The sequence below is a fragment of the Lissotriton vulgaris genome, chromosome 6, assembly GCF_964263255.1.
Source record: "Lissotriton vulgaris chromosome 6, aLisVul1.2, whole genome shotgun sequence".
NCBI lineage: Eukaryota > Metazoa > Chordata > Amphibia > Caudata > Salamandridae > Lissotriton > Lissotriton vulgaris.
The window spans coordinates 1,075,276,682-1,075,292,565 of record NC_141694.1 but is presented as its reverse complement, the minus strand read 5'-3'; the positions used below and the strand labels follow the sequence as shown (position 1 = coordinate 1,075,292,565).

At 44.5% G+C, this 15,884-nt stretch overlaps 1 protein-coding gene across 2 annotated transcripts in view; it reads right to left on the bottom strand.

Moving 5' to 3' along the window:
* Positions 1-15,884, bottom strand: part of TTC13 (tetratricopeptide repeat domain 13) — a 1,386,998-nt gene that overhangs the window by 870,013 nt on the left and 501,101 nt on the right. For both annotated transcript variants that reach the window (XM_086927141.1, XM_086927142.1), the window contains exon 12: positions 2,888-3,044. In XM_086927141.1, the coding sequence (XP_086783267.1) occupies positions 2,888-3,044 (157 nt within the window). The remainder of the gene's footprint in view (positions 1-2,887; positions 3,045-15,884) is intronic.

Below are 15,884 nucleotides of genomic sequence, written 5' to 3'. Positions count from 1 at the left end.
TAAAGTTTATCAGCTAGCAATTCCATTCGTAACCAAAATGGGGGAAGCAGCACAGGTGGAGGGTCCCACCTTGGATCTAGATAAGCCAGGGAAAATACATGCAGAGCTTACCTCAATACTGGCGGATGTATTTTTCCCGGTTGTGGGTACTAGGGAAACTAGCCGAAACAAATGCGCCTGGTTCAACGATAAGTGTTGCAAGGCCAAGCGGGACCTTCTGGATGCAGTGAAGGACAGGACAGGTCACAAAGCAAACTTTCTAAGACCAAGTACAAATGAACCACCCAGCAGAGGAAAATAAAACTGGGAACTAGAGAGGTGGGAATCTCTCAGGATTGCCCTGAATGATAAAGACTCTGAATTGGACATTAGTGAGCTCGGGCGACAGGGAAGGGAGATCGGCCATTGAGCCCAATATAGCGCCTGAAGCCTGGGAGACTCGCTTTGGGTCATTGTACTCCTCCAAGTATGGGGGGCCTGTCAACATCGTTAGTTCCAGTATGGCACCAGAGTTCCACCAGGCGGAGGACATGAGTACTATGATCGAAGTGGGAAATGCTATTAACAAGCTCCATCGTAATAAAGCACCTGGTCTAGACAAATTAAAGGGGGACCTCTTCCGTGAAGACCCCAAAATATGGGTCCCATATTTGTGTGCCCTATTTAACGCCGTCTTGAAGGGTATGGATCCCTCCCGATACCTGGCGTGGGGCTAAGATAGTTCCCATATTCAAAAAAGGTTGACCCCTCTCACCCTCCAACTACAGGCCAATCAGCCTAATTGACATCACCCAAAAACTCTTCGGCCGGGTGCTTCTGGACCGCCATCAGGGCTGGCTGGAAGAAGAACAAATTGTAAGTCCCTACCAGGTTGGCTTCAGAGCAAATATGTCAACAGTAGACCAGCTATTCAGACTACAACTACTCTTCTGGAAAACGGTGACTATAGAGGGTGGCTGTATCAATTTAATATTTGTTGATCTGAAGTTGGCCTTCGACCTTGTACCTCGGGAGAAACTCTGGAAGGTGCTGCGTGACCTTGGGATCCCTCCTTATCTCCTAAATGTTATAGAGGCTCCACATGGAAAATTTTGCACAAGTGCGATACGGAAAATATGGGGAACTCACTTCCCGTTTCCCGTTTTCCTGTCCAAAAGGGGGTATGACAGGGATGTGTTTTAGCCCCTACTTTATTTTGTCTTTTTATCAATGGTCTTATGGACCATCTAAAAAAATTGAGGACAACAATGCCCCCAAGTTAGTCTCCGGGAAGGTCCCCGCGCTGATGTTTGCAGACGATACCCTGTTACTTTAAAAAACGCCAATGGGTATCCAGCGCACTCTTGATGGCTTCGCCATTTTTGTAGCTAAGAAGGTTGGAGATCAACCTAACGAAAACGAAATATATGGTCTTCAACCCTCCCAACACGACCCGTCCAAACCCTTCTTTTCACGGCATTCCTCTGGAAAGAGTAAAGATATTTGATTATCTGGGAGTTACCCTGTCAGATCATTTTGAGTGGGGGCCATAGCTGGACAAATCAAGGCTCAGGCTAATCCAGACAGTGGGCGGTATAATGAAACTGCACAGAACTTCAGCTTTTAAACCAGCCGCCCCTGTGGTGGAAATCTATAAAGTACAAGCAAGGGGTGCCACATTATATGGGGTGGAGTTGTGGGGGCATTGCCCTATTACCAACTTGATGACGGTAGAGAATAACTTAATGCGTCAGCTTATAGGCCTACCACGTAATACCCCCCTTACTCCCCTTCCCATGGTCTTGGGTATCAGGCCCCATGACAAAGAGATTGCCATGAGACCCTTAACCTTCTGGTGGAGATTATGGGTGACCCCAGAGTTATTTGCATTCAGGGCCGAGTTAAATTACCTTTTAGTCAAATGCACCACCAAGAAAATTCCATGCCTTTGCCACATAAGGGACCTTGCCTCTAAGTTAGGCAAGTCGGACCTCTGGAGAATACCGGAGACATCATGCGCCACGATTTCTAGGTTGGAACTAGTCAAACGCTATAGACTAGCCAAATTATTGTCCATTCAATAAAGTACCTCATGTGGTCGTTTGACAGCAGAATTCCTGCTAGTAAAAGATGTATACAGCAAGGAAAACTTCCTGGATTCCATTCAACCCCCACTGGCCAGGAAATTGTATGTGCAATTCAGACTAGGGACTCCACCACTACTAGCGTTCACTAGCAAATGGGTGAAAAACCAAATGTTTGATTGCCCTGCATATAACTTTAAGGAGGAGTCCGAACTACATGTTCTGCTTCTCTGTCCTGCCTATCGACTGCCGTGCAAGCGCTGGTTATTACAGCTATGCAAGAATGTAGGCTTTGTGCGCTGCAGAGAGGCCTACAGAGTTTTAAAGTATGACACCCACCCACAATATTGTCCTTGCTGTATCACGATTCTTAAATTGCATGTGGCACAAACGGCGGGCCTGTCTAAAGTAGATCCCATGGGGAAGAACAAATGCACTGAAATTGCGCAGGTCGAGCAACTGTTTACTCATGCTTGGGGATTTGTATCTTTATCCTATATTTTTAGCCTTTGTAAAAAATGTAATCACAGCTCATCTTTGGATGGTTGCTTTTACTCAGTTTTTAATGGGTTGAAGATAGTTTTATACATAATTTTACATCCCTGCTGTACCTTTTATGCACTTTTTTTTTCTTGCTCTCTTGTGGGATGAACTCTGTACAAGAAGATGTTTTAGGAGTTATCCAAATTTTTCACTACAAGTGTACATTATCGGTTTTATTGTCCTTGCACTTTTATGGCCCTAGTGGCAGAATAAAAGTTGATAAATGGAAATGGAATGGATCCATTTCAAATTTGAAAAAAATATTTAAAGAGGAAACTCACTTTATGTGTGGCTGCAGTCCTGGTTGTTCTTCATAATCTTCAATAAGAAAAGGAAGATTTTTTGCCCAATGGTCCTTAAAGTTCCCAGGAAGATCAGTATCTATATTATATTCAGTAACTGGAGTATCGAGATGCGCATGCATATAACGAGAATATTCTGTTGAATCAAAAAAGAAAGGGTCTCATTAGATATTGGTATTTGCATTGCATTCTCTGAATCCCAACTGGTTCTTGAAAGCCAAGTCAAGTCAACAAAGCTTTATTTCGATATTTGATATCATAAAAGGACATTTACAAATTAAAAACACAATTCATAATAAATACATTTAAAAAAGAATTTCATCTGAGAGACTTTTTTACAGAGGGTAGATAAAAAATGTATTAAACTTTAACAGCTTTGCGAATGTTTAAAAACAGTTAATTATACAGATTCTTTATATAGCCTTTCGTCTGATCAACCATGCCCAGCTTATGAATTTAGCCACCCCACAGGCTAGAGTTGTACTAGGATCAGCCTTAAGTATTCTAAGTGCAACCGAGTGGTCCCTAGTTTCAAGCTGAAGGCATACAGGTTTAAGCCATTTCAGTCTGGGTTTTGTATAGGCTGGGCAGACAAAGAAAATGTGAGGGATATTTTCAGCGACACCTGCACAGTTTGGACAATCCGCATTTGTTTGGTGCGGGGGCTTCCATTTACTGGTACGATCACAAAGAGGGAGGGTACCCAACCTGAACTGGATATAAAGAGTCCTGTCTCTCGGCTTTGTGATAAAGTCCAGATAGGGCTCCAGGAGAGGTGTATGCTTGTGTTGACGAAATAACTCAGTCAGCCTGCCTTGGTTTGGGTCCCTCTGCTCTTGATCGTCAACCCATGCCCAAAAGGCTCTCTTGGTTTCTACCTTTGATAACACTGCCCCAGACTCCCAAGCAGTTAAGAGGCCAGTGGCCGAGAGGAGCTTCCTTATATTAGTGAACCATCCGATCTTGTGGGATCCTTGGAGGTTCATGACATCTCTTATGCCCTCGGCATACTTGGAAAACTCTGGAGTACGCCATAACCGGGCCCAATATAAGAGAGGACGCAGAGTGATTAGGTCCTTAATTGAACGGCGACCCAGATCACTCAAGAGTGGCTTAGTTGGGGTGCCCCTCGGGAGTGAGAGAAGTTCCCTAAAGAACTTGTTTTCTGAGGTGACTAGCACGTCTACACATCTAAAGCCCCAGAGTTCTGCTCCATATAGGGCACAGCCTACGGCTTTGGCAGCATAAATTTCCAGAGCAGGAGCAATGGGCCTAGTGCTAGATGCACGATGTTCCCTCCCTAATACTCCTACTACCCGTTTGTGGTTTAGGGCCATTTTATCAATATGTAACTGCCAGTTGAATTTATCAGAAATTCTAATCCCCAGATAATCAAACTCTTTCACACGCTCCAGTGGCACCCCATCAAGAGCCAAAATAGATCTAGACGATCTGCTTGGGTTGAAATAGAGAAGCTTCGTTTTGGAGGTGTTAATGACAAGACCCCTCAACTTACAAAACAAACAGAAGCGATACAACAGCTTCTGTAACTCTGTAGGAGTTTTTGATACTAACAGCGTATCATCCGCAAAGAGTAATGCGGGAACTTTATTACCTGCCAGGACCGGGGCGTCGGCATTCATTTCAAGCAGGAAGGAGACTACGCCGTTCACAAAAAAGCATAAATAGTGTGGGTGCCAGTACGCATCCCTGGCGGACGCCTCTACTCACAGGAATTATATCCGTTTTTTGCTCCTGTGATCCCCACCTAGTGCGGGCGTAGTTTCCATCGTGCATACGGGCCAGGCGGTTCAAAATGGGCGAAGGGATCCCCATCTCCTGCAGGACCAGCCATAGGCGGTCTCGGGGGACCAGGTCAAAGGCGGTCTTTAAGTCAATGAACGCCAAATAAAGACCGCCTTTACCAATGGTAACCACCTTCCAATGCAAAAGTGTCAACCTAAATGCCTGGTCTATCGTGCTTGTACAAGCCCTAAAGCCCGCCTGGAACTGTGAGATGATATTATTTTCTTCTGCCCAGGAAAGGATCCTCTCCAGGAGAACTCTACCAACCAACTTCTGTCCAGCCTCTATGAGACTTATTGGCCGATAGTTGGCAGGGTCCCCCATGGAACCCTTCTTATAAATGGGGATTACTTCGGCCCCCTTCCAAGAATATGGGACTGGTGAACCTTCCAACAAGGCATTAGTGAGGAGTACAAAAAAGGTGGCCCATTCCTCAAGGTTAGCTCTAAATAGGTCACCCGGTATGCCATCTTGTCCCGGGGCCTTAGCGGTACAATCTTATTAATAGCAGCCACCACCTCCTTCTTCTCTATCCTAGGGAAAGTACCCTGAGCAGGGGCGGCTGCCATAAAGCTGCTTGGGGGCCCTATACTATCTGTTTCGTCATCCCCTAAATAAAGCTTACTGAAGTGCTCAGACCACTCCCTGTCGGGTATATGGTTGGGGATTTGGTCCGATTCGCAGTCGTTAGATCTTCTCACTAAAGCCCAAAAGAGCTCGCCATTCTTGGACTGGCTTGCTATTTTTAGACTGTCCCAATGTGAATCCTCCCAACCCCTCTTTGCATTTAGGATCGCTTGTCTATACTGCATTCTTGCTAGCCGAACCACAGCAGGATTATTGGTTTTAATAGCAAGAATCAGACTGTTTTTTTTTTTAATCTACAGTTTTTGTCAAACCACTTCTGTGCTGGATTGGCACTCATCTGGCGCTTTTTGCTATAGTCTACAAACAAAGTGGCAATCATATCTATTGTGTCAACATAGATAGTTCCTGCTGCAACTGACCCAGCCTCTTTCTTGCATGCTGCAGAAAGCCTAATGGTCTGGTCACTAAGTATTTCACCTAGGGTACTTAATCTTTGCTCATTCAAGATAAACTTTGGCCATTTGAGGAACCTATTACAATTAGAAGGTAGGACTGCCTTTGTTAGCATTCTCGATCCAGTAGTAGAATCGTCCACCTTCCTTTCCCACATTTCCAACATTGTAAGGGACAAGGGGTTATGATCACTATCTACTGATGGTATATTGATCATATCAACCACAAACTTCCATGACCTCCTATCAACCAATATATAATCAATTCTACTTTGACAGGAGACCCTATTGTATGTATTTGCTCCCGTTACGTCTGAGGACGTACGACCATTTACAGCTCTTAGCCCAAATTCTAGCATTAAGGCATTCATTTGAATGAACACCGGCGACCATTTCTTCACTGGCGCAAGCGACAAAGAGGGGATGCCCCATCTGGCATCTTCCTCATAAATTCCTAAAATGTCTTCCATTGCCAAGGGCTCAAATGAGCAATTTAGATTGCCAGCGACCAATACAAAGGAGTCAGAAGGACAAGAAAGGAGCATTTCAGAAAGGACAGTAATGGTGGAAGATTTAGCCCCCCCTTGGGTGCCTCTAGCATATATATTAAAAAGTTCCCAAGTAATATTGCCCTTGTTGCCCTTGAGGGAGAGTCTCATTACATCTGGTGAGGTACACGAACAATGGAAAATCTAGAGATTAAGCTCTGCCCTAATCCAAACCATGAGCCCTCCAGATGGGCGACCTCGGCCAGACGAAGTAGCAAGTGCATAAAAACAAGTGAAACCAGGCTTATACAAAAGTTCAAGGCACCATGTTTACTGAAATAAACACAGATCATACCCATCAATAAAATCATTCCAGTCCGGTAATGAAAGCTTATTACGTAAGCCTGCAACATTCCATGAGATAAGTCTAAGATTACCAGTAAGACCTTTACAAGGGATTAGGACACTTGAAGGTTGATCTGAGACCCGACCATTAATGTTGTTAACCCTCTGAGGAGCTGAGACCAAAGTTAGTATTTCAGAACCCGGGGACAGGGGTACGATGGGAGGGCCAAGAATACAGCTAACTGTGGGGGAAGGAGAACTAGCTGGTACTCCTTCTTGGACCTGGAGTCAATCGACAGCCTCCAGACAACTGAATCGATTTTGGATGGGGGTTTGGTTTGAAAAGAATGGAGGCTTAGACCATCCCCCCTGGGGGATCCCCCTTCCCTTTTGCTGCACTATTGTCCACCCATCCGCTACTGAAGTAAAGTGGCCTGGGGGATAGAAGTAGGTCAGTGAGAGAGGACGGATGGTAACTCCTGGGCTGGGATATCTCCAGTTACAGATATACTCAACCGTTCTCGGGTTCTTAAAATTGACCAAAACACAATCCCCCCTTATATTCTTAGCCAGATGTCCCACCCATCGCACCCTCCGGACCATCAATATTTTACACACTATATGTGGTGGCAATGGTCTGTTTTTAATTCAGCCAATGGATGACCCTGTTCCTCAGCACTGGGGGAGATTCAACTTCGTGCTTACCCAGTTCCGGGACCCCTGCAAGAACTACCACAAATGGACAAACTTCCGGGGGTAAAATGAGAATATTTTTATCCCTTGTTCTTGAAAGCAGTTTGTTTAGCTGGTAGACAAATATTATAGGACAAACTTTAGTTCTTTCCTCTTTGCGCATCGATTCAATCTCATAAATAGAAGAGTTGTTTTCTTTAACAGTAAGACGTTATCTGTAATTTAGTCCTTTCACCTAGACATAAATGTAGTCGTGACATATTAAAGTTAGAACAAACAAACACAGATCCAGAGTAAAAGCAAGCCATTTTCATTTCTTGCTTAGTGATACAGTTGGAGTAAATGGCAAAGAACATGACTTGAAAACTATGATCGACCAACACAAATAGTCACATAGTACCAGGTCCATAGGGTTTACCTGAAGAAGCTCAACAGACCATTAGGTTTGGAAATAGCAAACTATACATGGTACTATGAAGCATCAGAACTGTGGCTTGACAGTACTTTGAAAATTACGATGGGGAGGAAATCCAACCTCCTCAACACTCACTTTATCAAACAATTTATTCAAAAATGCCCTTTGGCACGCCACTAAGAGTTATTCTTGTTATTCTACATAGCTGCACTTTTACAATGGATCAAAGGTTAATAAGTTATTTCCATGCACAAATGGCCTTCAAGAGTGGATAATGGCTACAGATCCAGGTCAGTGAGGATCTCTGAATATTTTGTCATTTAGTTCAAACAAGCAGCATTCCACGTTTGTGTAGAGACAGACTGATTCTCAGTTGTTACTTAGTTAGTACCATACCAGGTGCTGTTTTCTCTTGCCTGCTGGTATTTTTAGTTCAACATTCACAATGAAAAATAAACCATAAGATTCAAAGTTCAATGAAAATCATGACTTGATAGATGGATAGGATACCATGAGGCAACTAGAGAGCATTTATTTGTTCTGGCTGGCACTCTAACTAAACAAGCATTGGCATAGCCAATAGGTCTCGCCTTTGGGACCTTATAAGTGTTCAGCCATGCAACAGTTGATGTTGTTGCGCCAAGGATATTGTGCCGGATAACTAAACACTTATAAGGTCCCATAGGCGAGACCTATTGGCTATGCCAATGCTCGTTTTCAGTACCCCGTGGCCAGTGCTACCGAACACCTACACTGGCTACTCTTGATTCCACTTCAAGCCTCTTTCATCCACCACCAGACACTCCCTGCCCCTTTATCTCACTCTTGTGCATTCTTTTTATTCTCTGCTTTCTACTTTTGCCACAGTTTTTCCCTTACTCTTTTCCTCCATTCTTTCCCCTTTTCTGGCTTTCTCACTCTTGCTCTGGATCAACGTGATGAAAAATAAGAGACAGTGAAACCCTACAACCATTTGTTCAAATTAAGTGCTAACTATAGCATAAGAAAATAACAATTTGACCACTATCAGAGAATACTATTAGGCTGTATTAGAGCAAGGTGGGATGTGGCTCAAGCCTATAGTCTTACAAATGTAAGTGTTTTCCTTGAAGCTCGATGATAGATGGATGCTGCCTTACAGGAGGTCCTAGGGGACTTGGAGGGCTGGGCGGTCCATGAAGGCAGCTTCCATACCCCCTGCTTGGTTGTGCTGTAGCCAAGATTCACCATGATTCACCATCATGGTCAATCATGGGACAAAGGTAGATGTACCAACTTGATGGCTGGGACATGGCTAGCCCACAGCATTTCATGGCAGACATTTTCATCTGTATTTCAGTGTGGATGGATGGTTGATGTTCATTCTACATTATTGGAAGACACAGCAGCCTGGCGAACTGGTGAAAAGAGGTCTGCCAGACCCACGTTCCTCTCAGTTGCAGTGTGGTTTAAACGAGTTGACAATTTAGTTTATACACATAATGCTCTGTAAATACGACATACACTTTAGTTTGCATGACTTTTATTACCTAAATTTGTCTAACGTGTTATTTGTTGGATTTTGCTTCGAAAAACCCGATGAGAGAGTATACTGGTATTCTATATGAAAGCCAATTCATGTTCAGCTTCTAAAAGCATTCTGAAAATGGAAACCATTTTGCAAACTCTCCTCTCTCATCACGCATTGCTAAACACACCTCCTCCATCAACTATACATTATTTGCAGGTCTGTCCAGTGGCTGCTACCTCAAAACCAGGCTTCTTCCAGTAGATCTGCAACCCATGTGAAAATGTGTACTGGCTCCTCCTGCCAACCATTGTGCAGCTTCTTCCCACACCCCCATCTTTGATTGTACCACCATGGAGACAGAAGTTAGCATCGCAGAAATGCCAGATGGAGAAATGTAAATGCTGGACATCGACGCTGGAAATGAGAGACCCTCCAACTTGCGTTCGAGTAGTCACAGCCGCTCATGTTTTCCCCGGCTGAGCAGCACTTCCGACCCTTGAGTGCAGGTTTGTGTCTGTAGCCTCATATTTTAGCGCGCCCCCGTGTTCTAAACCCCATCTTGCGGCCCTCGCCGCACACGTCTCACGTTTGCGGTCATCCTCGCACATGCGCGAGGTGATAGAAATGGTTGCTAACAACACTGTGATGCAGAGGCCTCGGATGTCACTGAGCCGATGAGGAGGCAGCAGGGGGAGGGGAGAGAGAGGGGGGCCTGCGCCTGTTCCTTTGCGAGAGCGAGCAGGAACCATCTGTTAATTACAATCAGATGGTTTCAAAGCTCGCTCCCGCAAGGGAATCGCCAAACATGCACGCGTTGCCATTCAAGGCAATGCAATGTGTGCACGTTTTTGCCTGAAAAACGGAATTGATTTCTAAAGGTCTCCTCCTATGCAGCACATGCGCACTGTGTAGGCGAGACCTAAAAATGACAGGCAGTAGTTTTATATTGTTGGATGGTTCAGCAAAAGGCACACAGGAAGAAGTGCTTGTCCCGACCTTCTTGGCTCAAATCAGTTGACTGTAAAGAAGCAGTATAATTCTCAAAACAACTACATTTGTGTTGGTTTTTCATAACTGGCAACACAGCTGAAGCAGCAGTTCTTTCATGCTAAATGTACATCTGTTTGACCTTTGCACCATTAGAGCAATAAAAAATAAAAACATCTCCATTAATTAACTGCTGCTAAAAAATGAGAGCAATACTAAGCCTGCACAAACACCTGCGCAAAAGAAGCACTGGTCTAGAAACGTTGGGCACAGTGAAGCACCAGCGATAAAACACCTGATCAGTCAGATCATGCACAGTAATTATGGGACCAAGCAAGATTGTGCCCCATCTTTCTGAAAAAATGCTGGATAATAATCTATTGCCAAAAACACAGTTCTCCAGGCTAGAAACATGCCTGAATATCTTTTGTAGTAATCAACTTGGATATAAGTCTCACTGATGGGGCTGATGGAATAAAAAGGACAAGCAAAAAAAGATAACCATAGACTTGAGAGACTTAAGTGAATTTTAAAAACTTTAAGACATTTCTCCTGAGCAACTGTATGGCTGTGACCACAGTTATGCAACAATGTCATAAAGATAGAGAAACTAAGGGAAGGATCCATCAAGTTACATTAACATAGACTAGGTCTATGTAGACGGCTGGCTTAGTATATGGTGCACACTTATTCAAGATACCCCTCTTTCTAGGTTCGCTAATTGCAGAAACCTCCTAAAATGAAGTGAATTAGGTATAATATAGCCTTAATTTACAATTTTCACTTTTTTGTAGAATACAGATTTTTTGTAGTATACGTGAGTAAGGTGGGGATTTGTGCACCCTGTCCTGAAGAAGGAGTTTTACTCCGAAACATGTTGACGCACACATGAGGTGATGTACATTGTAATACATAAGAACCTCACAACACACCATTTTAACAGAAATGTTTATTTCAAGTATACCCCACGAGCCAGGTACTTTTTCACCAACACTTCGAACCCCACCACTCACTGATCAACACAAACCACCTCACACACATCACACATAGTCTGTGTATAAGTGCTTCCACGTAGACGTAGGTAGTAGCACGCCGCACCCCGTAGAGGGGTGAGAAGACCCCGATGATGAAGCATGACACCAAGGGTCCTTTTGGTGTGTGAGGGGTATTTTAAAAACACTTTGTTCTCCCCACCATTGTAGGTACTACATCCACCCACCAGTGGATTCCACTTGTTTTTGAAATTCTGACCAGGGAGAATAAATCCACATCTTCTCTCTCTCCCTTAATGTTATTGTCATGGTTTAGACAGCGCACAGCTGTGGGAGTTACTGACATCTAACACACACATCGCACACGCTCTACCACCACTACAGCTCAGATACCCAATTGACACCCATAATGGAGGACGAGAATGGTTTAACCTTCGGCGAGGAGATCAATAGGATCCTGGCAGCTGTCAATCCTTTTGAAGGCCTAAGTAATAGAGATCCAGGCCCCAGTGTGGCAGACTGGGATGAACTAACAAACCTTAGAAGGACACAAATAAAGGCAGCACTCCATGGATTGCGGATGACAGAGTACCTAAGGGGTAAAATAGCACCCCAAGGACTCATCGTAAAGAATGAGCCCTTCATCTTCCAAAACGACATGCAGTTTAAAAAAGCTTGGTCAATGATATCGTGGCATTGCACAAGAGACTGGCTTGTGTTAATAGTAAAGACCGCCACAAGGATTGCACAAGAACTGAAAGTGGACATTAAAAAAATAGAGGTGCAGCTTAAATCGTACCAATCACCAAGTGTCCTGAAAAAACGGCTTGAAGAGCTGAATCAACAAATGTCAGATTTCGAGCTGACTCTCAAGCAAAAAAAGACAAGGACCGTTTTACATCAGAAAGAGCCTACCCCTATACCAAAACAGGCTACCTTGTCAAGGATAACACCAGCGATGCAGCTCCACAGGGTCCAACTCAAGTGGATATCATAAGTACAGATACCCCAGGGGAGGCCAAAGGCAACAGCGACAACAATACCCAAGACAGAGAGGTTCGAGAGGCTACCAAGCACCTCCCCAGTACCAACCATTTCAAGGCCATCCACCATTCGCACAGTATCAATATGGTCCACCACCCATTGGTCCAAGTTACCAACAATGGGCCAGTGAAGGTGAGGGTGGATTTAATGCCCCCCAGCCTTATTTAGGGACACGCCCTGGACCCCGGCGGGACAGGAACAAGAGAGGGAACACCGTAATGTGGCAAGAAGGGGAGGAAGAGGACCCCAGAATGAGCACCAGGAGCATGACAGGAGCCCTCCAAAACCAACCTTCAACCAGCAGGAGGGGGACCTAGTGGTCAATATAACACCATGGGCACTCACAGATCTGCAGAAGTCAGTGCTCAACAAAGGACTGGGTTTCGTCCCCACTAACAAACTTGATACATTCAAACTACACACAGAAATGCAGGTATTTGTGAGGAAGATCAAACTCAAGACTTTCTTTCGAAATAAGGATACTCCTTTGGCAACCTCAGACACAGGGCTGAAACCAGTTTCTACTTTCACCCCTCCAGACACAGTGTTACCAGTAGAAGTACTGGCGTTTGAAAAAGCAATGATGAATGAACTGAGTATGCTGAACATATCTAACATGAAAGTCTTCCATAATACAAGCCACATGGAGCAAGAAGCAATAAGACAACTGGCGGCAAACAAGGAAATCACCATAAAACCCACCGACAAGGGGGGGGGGGACGATAGTAGTGCAAACAACTACAGCCTATGACCAAGAATGTCTGAGACTACTGTCAGATAGAGGAAACTATACAATCCTACAAGAAGGCCCCACGGAGGCATTACGCACCGCCATAGGAGGTATGGTGGAAGAGGCATTAGCCCACGATTGGCTGTCCAAAAAAGAAGTGGACTGTTGATTCAAAAGACCCCGAGAATTCCCTACTTTTACAGTATCCCAGCGATACATAAGAACATGGATCATCTCCCAGGCAGACTAATCGTCTCAGGCATTGGTTCCATTTTGGAACCTTTGTCAAAATTTGCCAATGCTTTTCTTCGCCCCCTTAGTCCAAACCACGGACACGTATCTTAAAAAGGCTGTTCTGCAGTTACTGAACAATTTGCCCTTTGATCCAGAGACCCAGTTGTTGCTCAGCCTCGATGTGGAGAGCCTGTACACAAGTCTGCCTCACGATGAAACGCTCTTGATCATCGAAGAGGTACTTTTCACGACCCCTTGGAAATACCAGACGCCGAGGGGCGTCGTACTAGAGTGCATCTCTATGGCACTCACAAAGAACTTCTTTGAGTACGGGACAACACTGTACCTTCAAAGCCACGGGACCAGCATGGGCAACACATTTGCTCCTAGCCTGGCCGGTTTGTATGTCCATCACCTGGAAACAACTAAAATCCTACACACAGACAATCCATTTAGAAATAATATCCTAACCTGGAAAAGGTTGTCATCTGGCAGGGTGACTTGGAATCTGTGAGGGGTTTTATGACATGGCTGAACACCCAAAATGCCTACCTGAAATTCACGAGTTCAGTCTCATAAGAGTCCTTGGTATTTCTGGACCTCAATATCTATACCGAAGGCGGCACTTTGAAAACCACTATGCATTTCAAGCCGACTTCTAGAAACTGCCTCTTAAGATTTGACAGTTTTCATCCGCGACATCTGCGTGAAAATCTCCCCTATGGCCAATTCCTCCACCTATGGAGGAATTGCACTGACATAAGCCAGTACAAAGCACAGGCCTCAGACCTCAAAATTAAGTTACAGCAGAGACATTACCCAGATCGGGTGATTGCCACAGCAATGAAACGGGCACGTAACAACAATCGAGAGGCACTGCTAGAAGACAGGGTCCACAAAGAGACGGACCAAAAGAGACCGATCTGTGTAACGACATACAGCACTCACTCTAACGAGGTCTCAAAAATCATTAAAAGACACTGGCGCACATTGACATGTGGGGAACTGGAGTTTGACAAACCCCTCTTTGCACACAGATGAGGGAAGAACCTAAAGGACATACTAGTTCACACCAGGCCACAGATAAAGCAAAAAGAACAGGTTAAATTGCATGGCATACAAGGACACCACCCCTGTGGTAAATGTAGTAGCTGCCACCTGACCAAAAAAAGCCAGCACCTGACCTTTAGAAATGGGACCAAGTGGGACCAAAGTAGATTCACAAACTGCAACAGCAAACATGTGGTCTACCTGATCACCTGTCCCTGCGGCCCGAATACGTCGGGATGACCACAAGAGCAGTTAAAATCAGAATTATTGAGCACAAAAGCAATGTGAGATGCAAGAAGAGCACTACGAAAATGGCCACCCATTTTCTAAATGAGCAACATTGTGTCAATGATTTAAACTGGACAGTTATCGAACAACTGCAATCAGAAAAAGAACTGTTTTAAAAGGAACAACGCTGGTTGTTCCGTCTTGGGACTCATATCACCGGTCTCAACGATGAAATCCCATGGGGACAACTATGCTGACAAAACACCCTTGGGTCTCAAAAGGCGCTAGACCCGAGATGGGCACTGCAGAATAGTAAACGCCTTTCTACACCCAGAAAGGCTCTGGCCACCCGCACCTGATGCATAAAATATTCTTATAAAGATTCGCAACCCCCCCTCTCCTCCCACTGGAACGTTGATAGAGGCAAATGGGCGTTCCATTAATCAGAGTATGGACAGACCTAAGCGCATGTTTAATCTTATTGATTTATTTAATTTGTTTCCCATGCAGGATATTACTGTGTGTGAACTCCTACTGCAGTATTTATTATATATCTATGCTACTTCCAATAATAATACATGATGTGTACCTAGAAGCGTAACTGCACAAGCACTGACCGGGGCACTATGAGCATTGAATCAGATTAAATGCGCATAAAATCTTACTACACCCCACAAAGGGTACAACTGCACGTGAACAGTATAGTATTAGTCTGTGCAAAACCAAGAGGGACCATCACCAAACATAATTAAGCAGGTCAAACTCGGAAACAGAACTCCAAGCGGAACTGGGCATGTGTGAAACTTGGGACAGAACTCCCGGTTTCGGCTCAGGCGCTTCCATAAACATAGGGCACATGCACGTAGACATCGCGCTAACCACACAACTCGAGTAGTGTATCGAGAAAGGCAAACAAAACCCTTGTTTGGGCATAGCTTTACCTTCCGGTTCTAAACAGACAATTAACTCCTAATTGATGCAATATAGCAGTATAAAAACGCGAACATCGCCCGAGTCCTCAGTTCCAGTGGAGCCGCGTCAGGGGCAGCAAGGCAGTAACTCTTCCTCTGAATCATGAGTAACAGTCCAGGTAGCAAAGCCAAAGAAACTCCAAACTTTGTAAGTAAGCATATCTGAGCCACACTTTATTTTACAGGATGCATACTGGCTCGATTGGTCCCCCATGTTAGGAGGCTCATGAGGGACATCGTACAATGAGAATGAGTATGTACTGAATAACAAACTTTAATGACCTACATTATCCTCCCATGAGTACCTGATCACCGGAACCACACTGGCTATAGCTAATAGAAGCGAGTGTTTTATGTTATATGTCATGTTTGTCATGTCTTTGTCCCCCTTTTTTTACAGGGCGCGCCATCACTAATAGCATGACAAGATTTGTCTAGTAGCT